The sequence below is a fragment of the Anas acuta genome, chromosome 7, assembly GCF_963932015.1.
Source record: "Anas acuta chromosome 7, bAnaAcu1.1, whole genome shotgun sequence".
Taxonomy (NCBI): Eukaryota; Metazoa; Chordata; class Aves; order Anseriformes; family Anatidae; genus Anas; species Anas acuta.
The window spans coordinates 23,320,340-23,340,404 of NC_088985.1; the positions used below are offsets into that span (position 1 = coordinate 23,320,340).

Genomic DNA, 20,065 nt, shown 5'->3' on the forward strand with positions numbered 1-20,065 from the left:
ATGTACTTCGGCTACAGGGCACTAGATTGATTATAACATACATAAATTATCTTGAAAAATTAAAATATTGATATACAGCTCTGATCACAAAAGAGAACAAATACATAGTATTTATTCAACAAATATTTATAATTAGATATTTTAAATCTTCAATATTTAGTAAATTATATTTCTAAGCTTCAGAACATATCAATTCATAATGTTATTCTAAATCAGAAAATCAAATTGCAGAGGTTTATAGTTTGATACCTCAGAACGTTTTGGCCACCTCCCAAAAGAAACTAGAGTGAGACGGTCTCTCTTCCAACCTGCAGATACCAGAAGAAAAGACAAAGTAGGGGACTAGCCTAAACACAGTATATGAAGGGAAAGGCAGGAATAAACCCGGGAGTTTTATTTCACAGTATTTACTCTCACCACTAGGTCATACCATTCAAAAGCTGATCACAAAAAACGATAATGCTGTATTACGTCTGGAACTAGTGTTTCATTTCCATCCACTGGCCCAACTCAGAGCACTGTGAAAGTGTGAAAGCAATGTGAGGAAGGAGCTCATATATCCTTCTTTCCAACTCAAATGCCAAACTGTACTCTCTCTCATTGACATCACTTGAACAACTGTCATACAGAGAAATGAAATAGCTCTACATGAATCCTCTCACTTGAAGCATGCTCATACTTATTAATTATCAATCATAGTTGATAAATCCTTGATTACCATCTTTCTAAAAAAGGACTCTACAAAACCTTTATTTTAACCCTTTTATGGTATCTAAGCAGAAGCAACTTTTGTAACAGTTCAGTGAACTTTGTCTTTCTATTTAAAATGATGACGACCAAAAATGATGAATCAGAATATGTGCTGTACTAGCCATAAAATGGACAGCTAGATTAAATGAGTCTTCTATTTCATCTTGTTCCGCAGAAGGATACATTATTCTGATAGCACTGTAAACCTTCAAGTTCACTGTTACTTTATTGCTGCTCTTCAGTTTACACATATTGCTGCTCTTTAGTTTGCTGATATTAGCCCAAAACATAATAATCAATTATGAATTTTATAGCTTTATAGATCTGAGAATCAAGATTAAAAAAAAGTATCATGTTATTCTAGCAAACTTCGTCAGCTACATACTATATACTACCTATTTTGAACTTGCTGTCCACTTGTTAGTATTTTAAAATGTATTAGACAGGTGGGTGTGAATTCAGAAGAAACATATAGACACTTTATATTGCTCATGTTATAAAATAATAGCTAAGTAGAACAATGAAATACATTTTCTGGTATGAGAATTCAACTGCCCAGAAAAGTGTAATCTATATCAAAGAGAACAAACCTTGACTTTATGCACTGATTAAAATACTTGAATGAAAATGGTTGTACAAAATGAAGTTACAGAAGTGTTCTAATAGCTGTTCAGAAAGACAGCTGATGGAACACATACTTGTGTATATATATATATTATATATACATATATATAAATGATTTGAAATCAGACATCTTTTTTCTTAAAAGTGACTGTGAAATACGAGATAGGGAACAAATTATTCGCTACCGTTATCAATTGCAAAGCAAGACTGAGCCTCACATTCTATTTACTTGTCTTGCACAGATAAAAATGAAGATGCACACAGGAAGAAAAGCAAACTTGAATTACCGTAACAAAATAACAAAAGTCAGAAGACCTGAAACAGAATTACATATCAGGTACAAAATCAGCATTAAAAGTTACCTCAGCTGTCTTTGCGGTTGCGGAAAACCCAAACTGCTACTTTTTATCTGATATAAATTTGCATTCAGCTTTATAAAATTGTGACCCTTATGTCCACATAGTTACACAAACACAGCAAAAACATGGAATTGGTTGCAGGCAATTAGTAGGCATTTAATAACTACTCAAAGTTTAAGAAGAAGAGGCTAAACCCAACCATTGAAGGAGGAGGAAGCCATTTTGGGTGTGGCACCTGCAAAGTCAACAGGTACTTTCTTTAATAAATTTATAAAAGCATTCTCAAAGAAGAATTATGTTTCACTTTCAGGGTAACAAGTGGCTTGGGGAAAAAAGGGAACTCACAAGAGCTGTAGAAAATGAGGGATATTTAATGTCATGAAATCTTAGGAATAGCTCTTAAATTCTGAACAATTCTGGAATGGGTGAAAAAATGTTCAAGTAACTCTGAGAGTAATCAGTTCTTATGAAGTGGACGATAATATCCGCATTTAACTCGTGGGTGCCACAGCCTTGTGCTATGATTGGCTGCCATCTGGGCTCCATCTGACAGCAGCAGATTGGTATTCTCTGCACACGTCCTCGCAATTCCTGTCGCCTGTTTGCTGTCCCTTACACATATACACAATACAGTATTTACTCAACTATAAACATTTCTGTAATGTACACAAGCAGCATCCACAGTACAGTTATGCACCAGCATTTAGGATCAATTTGGTATTAATAATACATATCTGTTTAATCTTTTCTTACAACTGATTTATAATAAAATATTTCATGGTGCAAATATTTTTTCACCTCTATATGTTAGAAACCTTATCATTTTTGTATTTGCTTTCCTTATTTCCCTTTATTCCCACAAGCCATTATTACATGCAAAATTTTTTTGCTTTCATTATGGTAACTTTCTGTTAAACAGGATAGTTAAATAACTGCAATGGGAACTGTGAGTGTGACTGAGAACAGACTCAAGCAGGCTGATGTCTTAGCACTGCACAGAAATATTTTTCTTCACGAGCAGCAATTTACCAAGAAGGCTATCAGAATCAGTATACAAACTAAAACTCCTCCAAGATCAACACAGACACCAGTCCCCTTACTTAAAAGAGCAGAAGATGTTATTCCTTTCCATTTATTAAATGATTCAACATTGCGGTATGCCTGCAACTAATTAGTATGATCAACACAGTGCAGGGCAGGAACAAAAGCAGTCCAGCCTCTGAGATGTGCTGATGTAAAAGCACACAGGAGTATACATTTTTAAACCCTGTCTCATAATTTATAACCATAACATACTAATCATTCCTTGATGGAACTTTCATTTGTAAGACTGAATTAAATGTCATTTCTGATTAGGCCTCTCTCTGGATATTAAAATTGACCAGCACGTTTATTCACTTACTAGCAGTAACTTACTTTCTTTAAGGCTGTCTTATACTAAACATTATAGAAAACAGAAGGTCAGTTACTGACAAGTAAGAATGATACAAGCGCATGTAAAAAGAACATATAAGTACGGTGAAAGAGAGAGCAATAAGTATATTTGCTAAGTCATATACTTACCATTAGCACTGCAAAGTTATTGAAGTGTGTACTCTGAATGGTGGTAATATTGCCTGCAGAACTAATTATGTGGCACCCTTCTCCCCACCAGCCTCCATGTCCATCTAGAAGGTCAAAATCCCAGAAGGCTGCAATGGGGTCTATACCCCGTGCAAAGTGCCTCAACCCTATAGTAAGAGGGCTGGTGAGGTTTCCAAAACTGCACCCATCTGCAAAAGCAACAAACTGAATCAGAGAGATGGAGTGGAAAACCCTTTATTGATGAATGTTGTGTAAAGAGATCAGATACACTAAACTATGGAAAAAAAAAAAAAAAAAGCAATAGACATATACTCTTAATGGTCAAAATCAAGGGTAATGTTCACATTCAGAAAAGTTTGCAATAGTTTAAATAAATCTGAATGAACATTTCTGTCTCATAATGTGTCCAAATGTTCTAATCAACCTTCACAAAGCTGATTTTTTTTGTCTAAGATTCTTCAGTTACAGCCAGTGTTATACTATTGCCCATGTAACTGCAAAAATGGCAGTTTCATCATATGATTAATAGCTGAGAAAATTCTGCACTTTGAAAGTCACATTTAAGCATTTCAAAAATGTTAATAAAACGAGAGCACTGTTCAGAATCAAATAAAATTATTAAAATTGCCTGGGTGAATAATTAATCAAAATAATGATTCAGTAGCATATAAGATATGTCACATTTAGACAAAAACATTTAACACCTGTTTTATGTCCATTATATCAGAAAGTATACTGGAGAGTAGTGATACATGCAACAGGGCACTGCTCCCTCCCTGACAGTCTTATTTTTCTCAATGTCTACGATGTTAGCATTGCAATTTTCATTGTAAAGAAAAGAGTAAAACAAGATTTTTTCCTATAGCTCTTTGTTTTAAGAAACAAACCTCCGTAACAACACAGTCAAAAAACATAGTAACCACAAATCTGCATTCTAGTCATACAGCAATTGTATTTCTTTATTTGCAGAAGAGTTTGAATAAAATGATGCAGATAGGAATAAATTCAAACATTGCTGCTAAAGAAACAGACCATTCTCAGCCTCTCAGCATACGGTATACTCTACTCTATTCTCTACATAATCAAGTATACCTTAGCTTTCAGATTAAAGGAAATAATGCATAACAACTCCTCACCTATTTTAGCAAAAACAGCTGGTGTGGCAACCGTCCTACGTTTCCCATCATCTGCAAGATTTGATGAGTTTCCTGTGCTGGGAAAGAGTTTTCCATTCCGAAAGACAATAAACTGTAGCTTGCAAGTGGAGTTATCAACAGATTGCCAGGCTGAAGACTGAGAGAAGACAGACTGTGGCAAATGAACTGAAGCTACTGCTACAGCATTCTGTACAACGAGAAAAAAAAAGAAACATTTAAAATGCAAATCACAACAGGGTTGCTTTCATGATGTTTTAAACTCCTGTACAAGAAATGTATGCTGCTTTCCTTTTCCAACAGACTGGAAGCAACCAAAGAAGCACGAGCTGTAACCATGGGAATAGGATTGGTACAGTGCATATTAAAAGGGAAAACGTTTTGATTGAATGTGTGAGTCTATATGGTCAAGCTCCCTGCTGCAGAGGTGAGAATGGTTCTTACCGTGCCTGCTAGAGGGTCCATCAACACTGCAGATCTGATTTAAAGAGACAACCTCTACCAGGTTTTCTCCTTCACTTAAAACAGAATCAGACAACTAACATTGAAACATTTCTCTGAAAGGGTATTTGAAGAGTATTAAAATAATTTTATAAATAAAAATATTATTAAATAAGACCGTAAAGAACTGCAAATGTGCTATATAACACTTCTTATAAATATATTTTTCTTGCTTCATATATGGAAAATCAGTTAACTCCATGTTTTAGCAATCCAGGATAAAAATATTACAAGCACTAATGTAACAGAAAACAAGACAGCACTAAGAGAAAATGAATGAAGACTGTCAGATCACTATAATGGCTTTGCGTTGTGATTGTGTTATACACCCTTTTACAAGCAGATAATTCGCTTACAGCATATTTATAAAGCACACCAAACATTATGTTCAGAGGACTTCACCCATCAAGCATTTTTTTTCCTCTGACCAAATAGAAAGCTAATCATTAAAGGCTGAGATATTTACAAGAAAAAACAAATTATGAGCAATGGGAAAATAAACAGGGAGTCTGTCCTGAGCCTTGAAGTGAAAAGTGTATGTATTTAAAAACAAACAAACTACAAAATGTTCTAATTTGCATTTCCCCCAAGGGCAAAGTATAGCTTCTGTGCACATAATTTACATAGATTATCACACAGTTTACTCATAGTACATGTGCGCTACCTCTTCCAGAAGTAAAAACAATAATCTTCACAACCATGTAAACAAACGATGTTAATATATGTCCATATGCTAGGAGAAATACACGAGAGATAAAAGGCACAACAGAGATCAGTAAACTAAAACATTAGAAGCACATAGTGACCTCACAGTAAATAGGGGGGAAAATCATGAGTAGTCTGTGATGTCACTGAGATGCTTATGTAAACAGATAAAAGGCTCGTATCATTTTTTTTTTTTTTAATCACCAAGCGTATTTCGCAAAAGTTTTGTGATTCTAACAACAGAAACTCAAAAAAATGCCTTTTTTTAAATATTTAATTTAGGTGATGTCACTTAAATATATTCATAAAATTAATTATGTTAAAAATATTCAGGAAAAATACAGAAAATAGCAACAGCACATTTTTACATTAGATTTTAAAATAACTGTGAAGACTTTAATTGGAATTAACTGAGCTAAACATCAAGTACTTATCGTTAGATTGTTTCCACTGCCTAATTCACTGATTCTAAAGCTGTCATAATTGGCTTTGTCTCATGCTTCTGAAAAAGACATATTTCACTCTATGATATCCCAAAGTATTACTGTAAGCTGAATCTCTGATGATTCCATTTTAGCCATAAATTTGTTATTAATAAGTACGTACAGAAATTTTTAGTAGTGTCATTTGTCAAAACCCAAATCTCTCCTGACTTACCTGGAGATCTACAAAAGTGTAAGAGAAATTATAATGTGATTAAATTTATATAGGATTTTCATTATTATTCTATGCTGGAAAAAGCAACAACAATGACATATTAAATTACACTAATTACTTATTATGCACAAAAAGAGAAAGCTAGAAGCATCTGAATAAGCTTATGATAATGAAACCAACAGCTAAAGGCATTGGGATAAGCAACAATGTGCCATGACTTGACAAAAGCTGTCCTACAGAAGGCAGAGGAACACAACTGGTTTATAGCACTTTTGCTGAGGCAAAATTGTGTAATTAATTGAGGCTCTCAAATTTCTTCTTTATTTTGACTTACTGATACCAATGAGAAAAGCAGTGATACAGTGTGGTAAACAGAGCTTGACTTTGAGACCGGGGAGGGGAGAGAAGTGGCTGCACACATCCAAAGCACAGAGAGCTGGCTTGTTTGCAGCAACTGGCCAGTTGCACAGTTGCGAATGATCAAGGTGATGGCTACCCCCTCACCTCCTTTACTTCCCAGTCTCTGCCCATACAGAGTCCCTTAACTACACAGTGTAAAGGAACCTGATCACAGACACCCATAGACTAGCTTTAAATCCAAGGGACAAAGACTAATGCAGTGAAGAAGAACTGTGCACAGCCAACACATGGATTCAGCACAGACTGTATGCAATCCTTGGACTGATGGAGCAAATGTCACATGTGCAGCAATGCAATATTTAGCTAACCATGTGGCAAAAAAGACACATTTACAGAAAATTATTTCCTCTTCAGGCTTCAGAAGAGGGATTTTCCCCATTTCTCCAAACAGAAGGTACAAAAACCATGAATATCTATAACATTAACTATTTAATAATCTCTGGAAAATAATGTCTACAGGCAATTTCTGGGATATGGTGTAATTTTGAACACTACCCTGTGTATACCTGATATTTCAACCAATTTATTTTGAGTGCAGGCAGAGCAAAGGAACAAATTGTGACAATGTATAGGTAAAGTCAAAACTCAGTGCATACCAAATATTTAATTTATGTAGAAGTTCCTTAAAATTAAACATCAAAATCAAACTGTTTCCTACAGCAACTTGTCTGCCAACAAACTCCTGTGCTAGGATATTCATGAAAAATGCACACACTGAGAATGCCCACACATTTGCAACGCTGTTTAAAAATATGAATATTTGTGAACAATTTTTACATGTAAGATATTTGAGAATCTTTATTTTAATAGCATTAAAATAGCATTTTAATAGCATTATTCACAGGAAAAGAATATGAGCACTCAAGCCAACCCTATTATTGCAGATGAGAATGGATGGCGCTTGACTGGAGGCTCAGTCTTCAATTCTATGTGTTGTGATGAATAATCAGTTCACCACTCTTGCCTCAATTTCCCTCTCATGTGGTGAAATAAAAATAATACTATTTCTTTTCCTCCAAAGCCTAGAGATGAAACACAATATGTGAACATATTATTACTAATACCAACAGTAACATTACATTTTGAGTGAATGACTGTGCTTTAGATGTTTCAAACTCCATATAAATAATCTCCTGTTTTAAATTTTTATTTGGACACCACATTGCCACATCACACAAGAATTGACATTCCATGGTGCACTAGTGGCAGTGTCTCGGGAAGCCACTCTACCTCTAAGGGAGAAACAGATCTAGAGAAAGAACCACCACCAAATGTACTGCATGGGATCTGCAGCTTTGCAATGACACAGGTCAGCACTGGCAACTTATATTTTCCCTGGAAAAGCTTACAGTATGTGTCAGCAATTTACCAGTTAGGATTTAGACATTCTGTGATCGTTTTCAAAACCGAATGTCAATAATCCCCTCATGACTCCATTTCACTTTTAGTCCTATTAACTGGATTGGACTGGCAATCATTAAAGAGGAAATTCTGAGCACTATAGATTTTTCTAAGGAACATTCTTCTGCTGGAAAATGACAGTGTTTTTAAATGAAAGCTAGCCACAGAGATCCATCCATTTCTACAAAAATATGTTAGAAATTATTCAAATTTCAAAACCTCCCATGTAATCTGTCCAGATATTCCCAAATCTGCTGTGTGATCTGCACCAGGGAAAGAGGGCAAAGCAGTAAACCAGTAAAGCAATAAAATGTGTTTTCCAGGAGGCTGCCAGCTCTGAAAACTTGTAACCTGGGAAAATTTCCTAAAAGCTAAAGGAAAGGTTCTTTTGAACACTATGATTCATAACTGGAAAGTAAATTAGCAAGAATTTCTGAAGTTTCATTTCTTGTTTCCATTTCCATGCTAAGTTTGTTTGTTTGTAGATTTTTTCGAACTAGCAGAAGAACAGAAACACAGATCCCGAAAGTTTAATATTTGAATGGAAAACCTCATTCCAAAGAGAAAATGATTCCCAGAATATTGAGAGCTACAGACTTCTGACATTTTTTTGCAGCCCATGCATGCGTGACCCTTATTAAAAACATTTTAAAGGAAAAATGAAAGATTTAAAGTGAAGTTTTTCCCCAGGCAATTTTATTCTGGTCTGTAGTTCATTCCTTATAATCAATGCTAGCATTTACAAGGAGTTTTTAAGCATTTAGGAAAGACAGCCCCTCTCACCTTAGGTACCTTTGCAATACATTGGCCCTGCTAGTTTCATGATCCTTTAAAAAGAGCTGCTCCCATTTGCTATATTGCTTCCTGATTATCTTGTTCAACTTGGCTAAAATTTAGCATAATTTGAGAGAACATACCTGTTATCAGACAGTTCTTAACAAGGGAGATACTTGGTAACACTGTGGAATGGTATAAATCAAATTATTTTCAGTTCTTCCTGCCTTGATACTAGAATGATTTTGAGTTCAAGCACGGTATTTATGTTTGAGACTAAATATATTTCATAGGAAAGCATTTAATTTTGATTGCTCAGAACAGCTGAAAGGTGTATTTTTTTCTAGTTGTCACTGTCCTCGACTTTAAAAACTGTACTTTTACAAGAAATCAGAAGAAAATGGGGGGAAGGGGACAAAGAGTAAATGAAATCACCTGAACACGAAGCAGACAACTAGAAAAAGCAACTTCACTGCCTCCAGATTTTAAAGAAACTGATTATGTGTTTTACAGATTCAAATACAAGATGTCATAGATTATTAATGATCCAAGGTTGTTGCTAAAGTATGCACAACCTATATAAAATTACAGTAGCAGTAAAAATATAGCAACTAAGCTCTACTGGTAATAACCTATATTACTAAATAAGTATTGACTGAGTTAACAGTGTGGTCGTCATCATAAAATCAAGTGAATACATTCTGTATATAAATACAATAGATGCTAGTTAGGCCCTCAAACAAGACAGTAGCTCCTCAGAAGCAAATGAAGAGATCGATTTAGAATTTATGTTAAAGGTTTAGTGGCTAACATAATAAAATAGTGTGAAAATGCTTTTTCATCTGTCTCTCCTGCTATTTAAATCATACTCCTTTGGAATTATTTCAGCACGTGAGGTAAGGGATACAGAGAAGTGTTTGTCCCAGCACTGTCAAGCTGTATGTATGTACTTCTCTCTTGCTCTGGCATAGAAAGCATCAAGAAAACAAAACAAAAATTTAGAATGTCTGGGAGAATGTCAAATAAGTGTTCTGTAAAAGGAAGGGAAACAATGGCACTTTGAAGAAATATGGTTATATAAGACTCAATGGCAAAGCAATTTGACAGGTCTTGACAAAAAAAGATAGGATTGATGTTTGTTTTTTAAATAGGAGGCCACAAAACAAGGAGAGTGTAAGGAGATTCCCAGAAATATTAGTTTGTATACATTGTTCCAGATTTATTAGTTTACTTGTAGTCCATGAGGCTGCTGAATAACAAAAGTCTGGAAAGGCTCAGGAATGACTAGCAAGAAAAAAGAAAAACTGATACAGATTCCCAGACAGAAATGAAAAGATATCTCCAAAAACACAACATTAAATCACCTGGCTATAGGGATGAAATTGCTATTCATGTTAGGATTATTATGTAATAAAGTCGTTATATTGTAATGCTGAAGCCCACATCCATCTTAATAGCTGGAAACCAAAGTATATACACCAAAATACCTTTGTTGTAGCCAGACATAAGTGTCATTTTAATGCATAGTGAAAACGTAACAATAAATATAGGCAATTATACGAAAAGGTACAAAACCATCTTAAAGTGTATTTAAAGGTATATCTAATAAGAATGGCTTTCTAGAATTCATGCTACATAAATGTTAGTTTCAGCAAGCAACATGGACATTTTAGAAAAGCGGGTAATATAAAATAATCTTTGAAAGCCTGATAATCACTAATACCTCTTCTAATATATGTAAAAAATAAAAGCAGTCTCCAATTTAGGATTTTGTATTTCAGATTTTAAAACTTGGCAAACTCTGAAAATTTGTTAATAAAAGTTACCTGGATTAACAAGATCCAGCATGGAAAAGCAACTCAAAAGAGATATTGAATATAATCAGAAAGACTATGAAAAGAAAAATAAAAAAAAAACAAACTCATCGATCAACAAAAAAGTAGTTTTAAGTGTCAAGAAATGGATAAATACAGGGATAACTGCCAAAACATTTGCATACAGTACTAAGTTCTTCAGACCTATATTTAAAAAATGGAGAAGGAAAGAAATAGAGTTGCTATGTAGAGAGAAACAGGTAGAGATAAAACTAGAAAAAAATCATTGAAGGTGTTGATGTTTGCATGGAGACAGTTAGGATCAATAAGAAAAACGTTATAAGAAAAATAATATAAGAATTACCAAAAATGTTAAAGTAAAATTCAACATGGGCTGAATAATGTCATGCAAATCTTTGATGCAACTGACACATGAAATCAGAGGACAACTATGTTTTTTTTTTTTGTTTGTTTGTTTTTTTAAGGATTATACCAAGCCAGTCATAGAGCAGTGATGACTTCTCTGTAAAACGATCTACAGTTAATGTGAATAAAGTGTGGCATGTAATTAAAACAGTATAGACCTATGCATGATTGACTTTATTGCACAGTTTGCATCATATACAGCTGCTGCTGCCACATCCCCGTATTTGTCTGCTTCCATGTCAAGAGACAGGCTGCTTTTACAAGTCTGAGAGTTGTTTGGTAAATTGCATAAAAATGTGGTGTCCTTAAGGTATGCCTATATGGACGGCTGTGTCATTGTTTGTAACTTCCAGTGTGATGCACTGAAGTTGCTTATGCATTCATGCATAATTCCTCCAAAACATAGGTCAGCTCATTGCATCTAAGACTTCATTATTAATGCATCTGTAAAAATACACTCAGAATACATAATACTTTTTTTTTTTTTTTTTTTTTCCTGAGGAAGGTAAAATGTGTAGAATTCAAGCAAAAGCTGACTTTGTAATCTGATATTATGAGGGGAAAAGAGAAAGGGTAAAAAAAAAAAAAAAAATCAAAGGAAAAACTAACACTAAGGGAGACAGGATAGGTTTACCACAGATAAATAACGCCAGACTCATGTAATAGTCCTTGATAACTTTTCTAGACAAGGACACACAGGTCACCTAATTTCTTTTGCCCTCAATAAAATACTGGATACTATATGGAAAGCTGAATTGAGACACTGAGAATTAGTGTCTAAGTCACTAGAAATAGGGTCAGGTGAATAAGAATCTAGCTAAAATTCATAATAAAATGAATTTGAAAGGAAACAGGCTGGAGTGAATGTACCAGAAGTTTTTAATGAAAATTAGTTTGGGAACTTACAGTTTTCATCTGATGACCTTTAAACAAGGAAGAGGAACATCACCTAAGACAACACTCAAAATCATATGCTTTACATATTTATAATGAGAATTTCTGTTATAAACTGGTGAAACAAACCACTTTGAAAAACAAAGGACTTGAATGCACTGTTTTATCACATGGATGAATCTGAGCCACTGCAATTTAACAATAAAAAAAAATACAAATATAGTCTGGAACATTTCAAATGAACCATTTCCATTAGACAGAGAAATACTGTGATTTTCAAGAATAATTTGTTTTACAAGTGCAGAGGAAGAGAGTTCTGCATTGTCAGCCTAGCAGAATGAAAGGAGAAAAGGCTGTGTCTGCTGCCTTTAGAAACACCAGAGGAATAGCATCTAGAGAGGAAGAAGAGTCATGTGAGCATGAACACAAGGACAAGCAGGACGTTGGTCAAGAGCAAAAATTCCAATGTGAAGTATGAAAATACTTCCTAGCCTTTATTACAGAAAGGACATGGTGGTCTCCAAGGAGAATGGACATGCACACACAAAAATTCACCTACTTTTGACAGAGCATTTGAATATTTTATGATAGAATTACACAATACAGTTCTCAGGAAAAAGAAAGATTTTGTAAAACTATTCAGTCATGGCAGTGTCAAGTGACTTACATCTGCAATAAAAGAACATTGAGCATGGAACTGATATCATTATAAAAAAAAAAAAAAAAAGGAAAAATTCTGCACACACAACAGCTGCAGACAGTTGGCAAACTTGAAAATTAAGCCACATTTAATGCAGACAGCTATTTTAGAAATCTTAATATAAACATGTAAAAATAGAACAATTAAATACAGATCTGACTTGGAACATTAAAGAAATGAAGGCCTATACATTTTTCTATTACTTATCTTCCTACAAATTGTCCTTAAAATTTATGAGATCTTTAGCATTTAAGTAACAAGAGCTCAGTGTCCTATACTGTTTGATGGTCTAGCAGCAATATCTGACACAGATGACAGCTAACTACTGACACATGCTCAGATGAACATTCCTAGTATACAATTACCTAAAAATGGTATCACCCTAATCACTGCACTATTATTCTTTAATAAAAATTCCAGATTTACTCTACCTGAGATGTTGAAGATATCCCTAATTTCTGCTAGCTGCAGTGGTACCATTATCGGTTAACCTTGTGGCTTTGAATAAAAGACAAAATCCTTTGTTTACATTGTTGGATCTGCTAGCAATCTCCCATACACCTATAGATAGAAACATCTTTGACTATAATATTGTGGTGACTGCAAAGAAAGCCTTCAAAGCAACTTGAGTGTAAATTAAAACAGATGATTCTACAAGAGACGCAAAACCACAACAAATCTGCAGAAAGCCCCAAACATATTGCTCCAGTAGATACAATGTAAGAATCAGTATTAAAATCCACATTTTTCAGTTATTTACTACTGATATTTTAGTATATTTTTTGTGTATTCCAAAATTCCATGTCAACAATTTTATTTTAAAATTTCCAAGTTTTACCTATTTTCACCTTTTCTAGAAATATACTTTTCTCCATATGTGACAATAAAAAAACAAACAAACAAAAAATACAAAACACTGTAAAGCACAAAATTTGTCAACATTATATAAATTGGATTTTATATAATAAATACATCACAATTTTGTTATAATTTCGATTATGATTATGATTATTATTTAAAGGCAATTTCAAGAAACTATTTAGATTTTCAAACAGTGTTATAGGATTGCTTCAGTTCAGGGTTCCTTATTTCAAGTCAAGCCGAATCTGCGTTAGGCTTGCCATAATGCAGAAAGCTATGCTAGGGGATGCATAAAATTGGTCTTCTTGGGAATATGAATTCTTAAGGGTGGTTTATGAGTTTTCAGCTGGAATGTAAAGTTTTTTGGGGGGAGATGAGAGGTGAGGAAGGTGGAGATGCAGATCCTTGAAGTATTGATTTCAGGCATATCCCAGAATTCATGCTGTATCTTCCCATTGTTTTCCTATGAACCTACAGAGGCTTGCTGCAGCTACATTTTTATAAAGAATGGCTTCTGGCAGTGCATTCTACAGGAAGATTTGCCCTCTTAGGAATTTGGCTCACTGGGCCCTTCAGGCATGTATGTGCTCCTAGAAATACTACATTTTCCTCCAAGCTGCCTGAGATGAATGAGTATTTTTCCTTTTTATTTAGGGGCTCAGTTCATCTTCAGGCATAAAATATGTGAGATCTTTCTTGAGAGTTTAGATTAGCATATTAGGTTGTTGGTTTGTTTGTTTTGTTTTTTAAATTACACTAATGAGTGACTCTGATTGTTACAGGTGCTCTCAGAGGGGATGGGCATATGTAAATTGTTAAAATTTTAAAATATGAAGTCAAAATAAATCTGGTGAGCTAAATGGAACATTCAGCTGCATAATGACAAACTTACACCTTGGATCTTAGGAAGTACATCATAATCATACAGAATACCTAACTAACCAAATACCTTTTGCAGTTTATTGACTACTGAGTTTAAAAGCCAGTAGATATTACTGTTTTTGAAAAAAAATGAATTCTAGCTTCAGTATACCAGCGTGTTGTTTTTGTTTGTTTGTTTGTTTGTTTGTTTTTTTTCCCACATGCCCATTTTTAATTTCTCTTTTGAACTAGGTGAATTATGTTAATGTAGGCCTTGTAACAGTTTTACTTTCTGTGTGGTCCATAGCTTAGTGATTAGCATACTAAAGAAACTATTAGAAATGGGAATAGATAACTTAATATTTCCCAGCACCCAAAGTATTTATAAAGATTTTTCTGAAGTTTGAGAAACACAATTAGATTAAAATAAGAAGAGATATTAGGTGGCTTATATGCATCAAAAGACACTGTAGTAAACAAAATTCATATACATTTTAGTACAGTGCAATGCATACAATTATGGATTTTATGATTTTTCCAAAGTCTTAGATAATTTGGATATATCCATTCATTGAATATGAGTACACACAGATGCAGCTAGTAGGTAATAGGGTAGTTCAAAATGACCGGATATTGCAACTACTTAAGTATACTAGATGATAGGATTTCTGATTTCACTGATATGGTATTCACACTTAGTTAAGCCAGATAAATATAAGGTTCACTTGGTAACATAAGTTGGAATGTAATAAAAAATATTAATTCTGAATTTTTCAAAACACTATTTTGATTTAATTTTCCTGAGGCAAAGTGAGTTGCTATATTGCATGTAATTTGCAGAAGTCCAAGTATTAAGTGTTCTTCTGGTGCTGACTTTTTATAAAGGTGACTGCAATAAGATGCTGACACTGTAGCTTGATGACTACTGAAACATTGACACTGATAACAGAGGAAATCTGAAACTGCTGAAAATTTTAGCAGTTTTAGCAATTAGAGACTTCAAGGAATAAGGAATTTAAATTTCAAGGAATTTAAAAGTTCCATAACCATGCAACAATTCAGTATTCTGCAGATTTTTGAATGGTTTAGGTATTATCCTCAGGAATGATCTCTACTGGCTATAGCCATTAAACAGCGAAGACCTAGCAAAGCTCCTGCAAACTATAATTTAGATAAGACATGTTTCTAGAGAATAATGTCGGTCCCCTACATTCTCTTGCTTTACTGTATAGAGACCACTAAGCAGTGAAAAAGTGGTAAAGTTGTCTTTGCTTTAGCCTATGCACACTCACACTTTCCTTCAGTCTATTACAAAATACAATTTTGCTATCCTCACAATTGTCAAGAAAATATGCCTCCTCAAGCAAATATAATTTCTTCCCTACCCCTACTCAGTTTTCCAGTTTAAAAAATCTATATATTATAGTCTCCAATTTGCCACAACAGTAATCTGTCTCCTTGATTTCAGCCACTGAGATGATTTACTACCTTCCACAATCCAGAAGTGCAAAATGGTGAGTATAGTCACACTACTAAGAGAAAGGTTCTGAGTCACAAAAGTGACTTCACATTTGGACGAAAGTACCCAAGGCCTCCAGACCATTGAGTTGCATGGTGGTAAAGTGGACGAACATCAATGACATTTTAGACAATTATAGTTGTGATGTTAAATATGAAGGGCAGATACTCCACACCTGCTAATGCCAGTACTTGTTAGTAGTCACTGCTCTCCAAAACTCTCATACAAAATCACAAACCCTGTGTCTTAAGTCTCACATGGATCTTTGGGATTCAGATGCACTCAGTGTGAACACAAAAGATAAGATATTGAGCTCAGTATGATAATGGCACAGTCATGTCAGAATTTCACCTTTAAAGATCAGTTCTGGCCAAATGCCCTGCTGAAAACCTAGAGAGAGCAAAACCAAAGAGATTCACTGCATATGTTTGAGCATAAAATGAAATACCGTAGATATTAAAGGAATTTATCCAAGGCAACATTTACACAACCCAGTTATCATCACTAATGATTCCAATGCCACAGGCATGATGTGAGACATTTCTGCTTTTCTTTAAAACTGGACAGAAAAGCAATGGAGGAGTAGAGTCCATCCGGCAAGAAAGGTGTCAATTCATAAGAGCAATAGCTTTTTCCAAGCCATTGTATTTTGCGGTTATATAGAGCAAACTGATGCCATCTAAGGAATGATATATTCCCCCACTCCCTTTTTAGAGAAAGAAACAATGTAAGTTGTTCTTGCAAGTAATATATTTGAAGATAGATTTTCACCAACAATGTAAACTAGAGGCAGATGTCACGAGGCAGCTTTGAAAATAAAACTTTGAGATGGATACATAAGCACATTGTGTGTATACTTCATGTGCAAATCTGTTGTGTCATTCCTTTGGTTCTGTCAGAAAACATTCAGAGCCAACCAGAACACTTTTACCCTCATCTGAATCACATACACACTCACTGTCTTTAATGTAAATGTTGACCAGGACAGATTCCTTAGCCCAAAACTCAGCTCTAGCAAGCACTTATGGACAGTCTTTTTTTTTTTTTTTTCCTACTAATTTTTTCTAAGGGATTTGTTACAGAATTATGAAAACACCAAAAATATTTTCTTGCATTATCTACAGTAAAATCCAATAACAACCATGATGGAAGTGAGGTCTGTCTGGTCCTTCTTTCAGATCACATCTCCGCCAACCATCATTTCATATGGTGGTATGACTTGAAGAAGGCTGGAAGAAACCTAACTCTTATATATTAAAATTTCATAGACGCTGAGAAAGCACCTTGGCATATGTAAATTTTGCTTTATTACTGCAAAAATAGTCACTTGATATAGTCAGTGTTAGATACTTCATTTCTAAAAGCTGACTGAACTAAAATCTTAATCCTGTACTCAAATCAAGTTTTGTAGCAATTGATGACAAAGCAGTGATGATGTTCTCCAGATTCAGAGTTGAAAATATTAACATACATTATCATTTTTTTTGTCATCAGTAATCACTACATGAAAACTCATAATTTATATTGGGTGAAGATGCTTTTATATTTCTGAGGCAGTATGCACTGTATTCCTTTTACTCAAGGGTGTGCCTTTGAGTTGAGGTCCCAATGAAGGTTACTTGAGGCTTCTTGTATCCTGCATGGACCCAACTGAGATATGAACTAACCACTGGAGGAGCACCCCTCAATCCCATTCATTGACAGCTGAGAATCAAGATACCTACCATAATATAATTGATTCCTAATGTAATAGATTCCCTTAAATGCTCAGCTAGGTGCTAATGCTAACCTAGCTAAAGTTAAACAGGATGAATAGAATAGTAATAAACGAAGACTGAGAACTAAGAACTGCACCAGTCTTCTCTCTTCATTTCTTAGATCAAACAAAAGGGAATAAAAATAACCTTCCTAGATCCAAATGAAAAACTGTTTTTAGCATGCAATATATGACTGGAGTGGATGGGAAAGCACAGTGTTTTGCTTATGGCTTATGAATTAATATAAGTTTCCAAGTATTAGTGCTGCAGGGCCTGTATCCTGAAAAAGCAACAGCAACATGTTCATTAAAAACAGCAGCCTCTATGCCGTGAAGTGTTCATTTTTAAATCCTGTAAATTGGTTATATAAGTCACAAATTTGCAATTTAATCAGTAGAAAATGAATTGTTTTACATTGTTATATGTAATCATTTTCAATAGTTTGAATATTTTGGTCTTCCTTTCTTGCTATATGAATTTTCTGATCTCTTTCAGTAAAGGTCAGTTCTTCTGGTATCAGTATATTTAATGGGTTCACAGATTTGTACCAAGGACCTGTATTCTTAAGGGCTTCATTTTATCAGTCAGACACATCAATGGTGTGTATAATTCAAACTTTCTCAAGGGCTTCCACTGCCAAATTTGACTGATTCTCCCCTCCCCCCCCCAAGTGTGTTATCATTCTCACTGAATCACTTTCAGTCTCCTGTTAAACTGATATGCCTTTACTTTACACATCAGCAATATTCATTTTTCTAACATAAAAACTTAATATTTTCACCATTTCACTATCTTTTTCTTCTAACTCCACAGTTTTACATTCTGCATTAAATAGGATGGGAGTACTTTATTGAATCCTGCACATGCATTTCTGAACTCTTACTACTGCTAACAGCAGATGCTGATGTGAGTACCTGAGCGTATAAATTAATTATTTAAGAGCAAGGATCAGAAAGAAACATGCTCAAGAAGAGAAAGTGAGAGAAAAATCAATACAGAAAAAAAATTGAGTCTCTCATGCCAACTGAAGGTCTAACACCATGTACAAAATTAATAACTAACATTATTAGCTGAAAGACAGTGTATCTGAGAAAATCTGGCAGAGTCCCAGACTGTCTATCTCAGTAACAGGAAAGTCTTAAGTTTTCTTATCAGGAATTCTGGGTCCTGGCAGCTCTGCACATTGACAATAACATGAAAACGCTGCTGCCAAGGGCACAGACTCCACTAGCAACTGGATTCCCATTTTTCTCTATTGGCTAACATAAGGAAGAAATATTTGACTAACAAACTGGGTATAGATAAAACTATAAAAGGCTAACTTAGAAAATAAAACAATAGATTTTGGTCCTATTTCCCCAACTACACTTCCTGTGTTTTCTTTCTTTCGTAATCTTCTGAAAACACCATTAAGTAAATGTCTGAATATTAACAAACGAAATAACTTCAATTGATGTCCTATTTTCTTCCAAACAAACAAAAAAATAAAAACTGATTGGCCAGTTTCTTCTCATCTGCCATTCTAAGTTCTCATATTCCCATATTTCTCCAGCAGATCTACATAAAAAAATACAGTGAACAATACATGTATATGAAAACAAAACTGTATTCACTAGTTATAAATATCTTGCAGTCCATCTCTTCATTTTATCACCGTGTGGGGGCTCTCTGAGGAACTTACCAAAAATATTTTCTGGATAGTTTTGATATCCTCTAGCTTTTTAGATTTCTTTTAATGTCTCTACTCAGAAGCAATAAATCAAAAATGATACAGTCTGCATGTCTGAACGGCAGCGTTTTCTTGCATTGTAACCTTGACATGGAGAAAGCCAGATACTTGTACTTGCTAAGACATGGTCTATTCAGCATCATTGTGTTAGCATTATTCACCAAGTGGAATTAAAAACTGCACTACAGTTACCATGACAACCAGCTGTCTCCCACATACAGCATCAGTTTGAATTTGTGCAGACCATTTCTAACAATGATTTAAGTCAACAAATTCAGTATTACCCTAAGGTAAAAATATGGTTTAAGAACAAACAAATACTTTCAGTTTCATAATATTACTTAGCTTGATACATTAATACCAAGTATGACTTAGGAGTTCTTCAGAGAGCTGACTTTTGTCAGAAATTAATGATGAATGGTAATCCTCTTGTCAATATATAGTTGGGAACAACTGAAATTCTTAACCCAATAAACATGCAAGCTGTAATATTCAATACCATGTTTTATTAAGCAATATTAAAAAATTTCTAGTCCATCACCTTTGTAAAACTGACTCAATGTAGCATATGATGG

At 34.4% G+C, this 20,065-nt stretch overlaps 1 protein-coding gene across 9 annotated transcripts in view; it reads right to left on the reverse strand.

The window, feature by feature from the left end:
- The window catches only part of ADGRA1 (adhesion G protein-coupled receptor A1), a 277,097-nt gene that overhangs the window by 52,658 nt on the left and 204,374 nt on the right, over positions 1-20,065 (reverse strand). For 8 of the 9 annotated variants that reach the window (XM_068688179.1, XM_068688176.1, XM_068688175.1 and 5 more), the window contains 2 exons: positions 4,454-4,661; positions 3,297-3,505 (listed from right to left, as the gene is read on the reverse strand). In XM_068688179.1, coding sequence (XP_068544280.1) covers positions 3,297-3,505; positions 4,454-4,661 — 417 coding nt within the window. Of the gene's footprint in view, positions 1-1,736; positions 1,965-3,296; positions 3,506-4,453; positions 4,662-20,065 lie in introns of those variants that run through there. The other variant, XM_068688183.1, reaches the window with a different exon arrangement.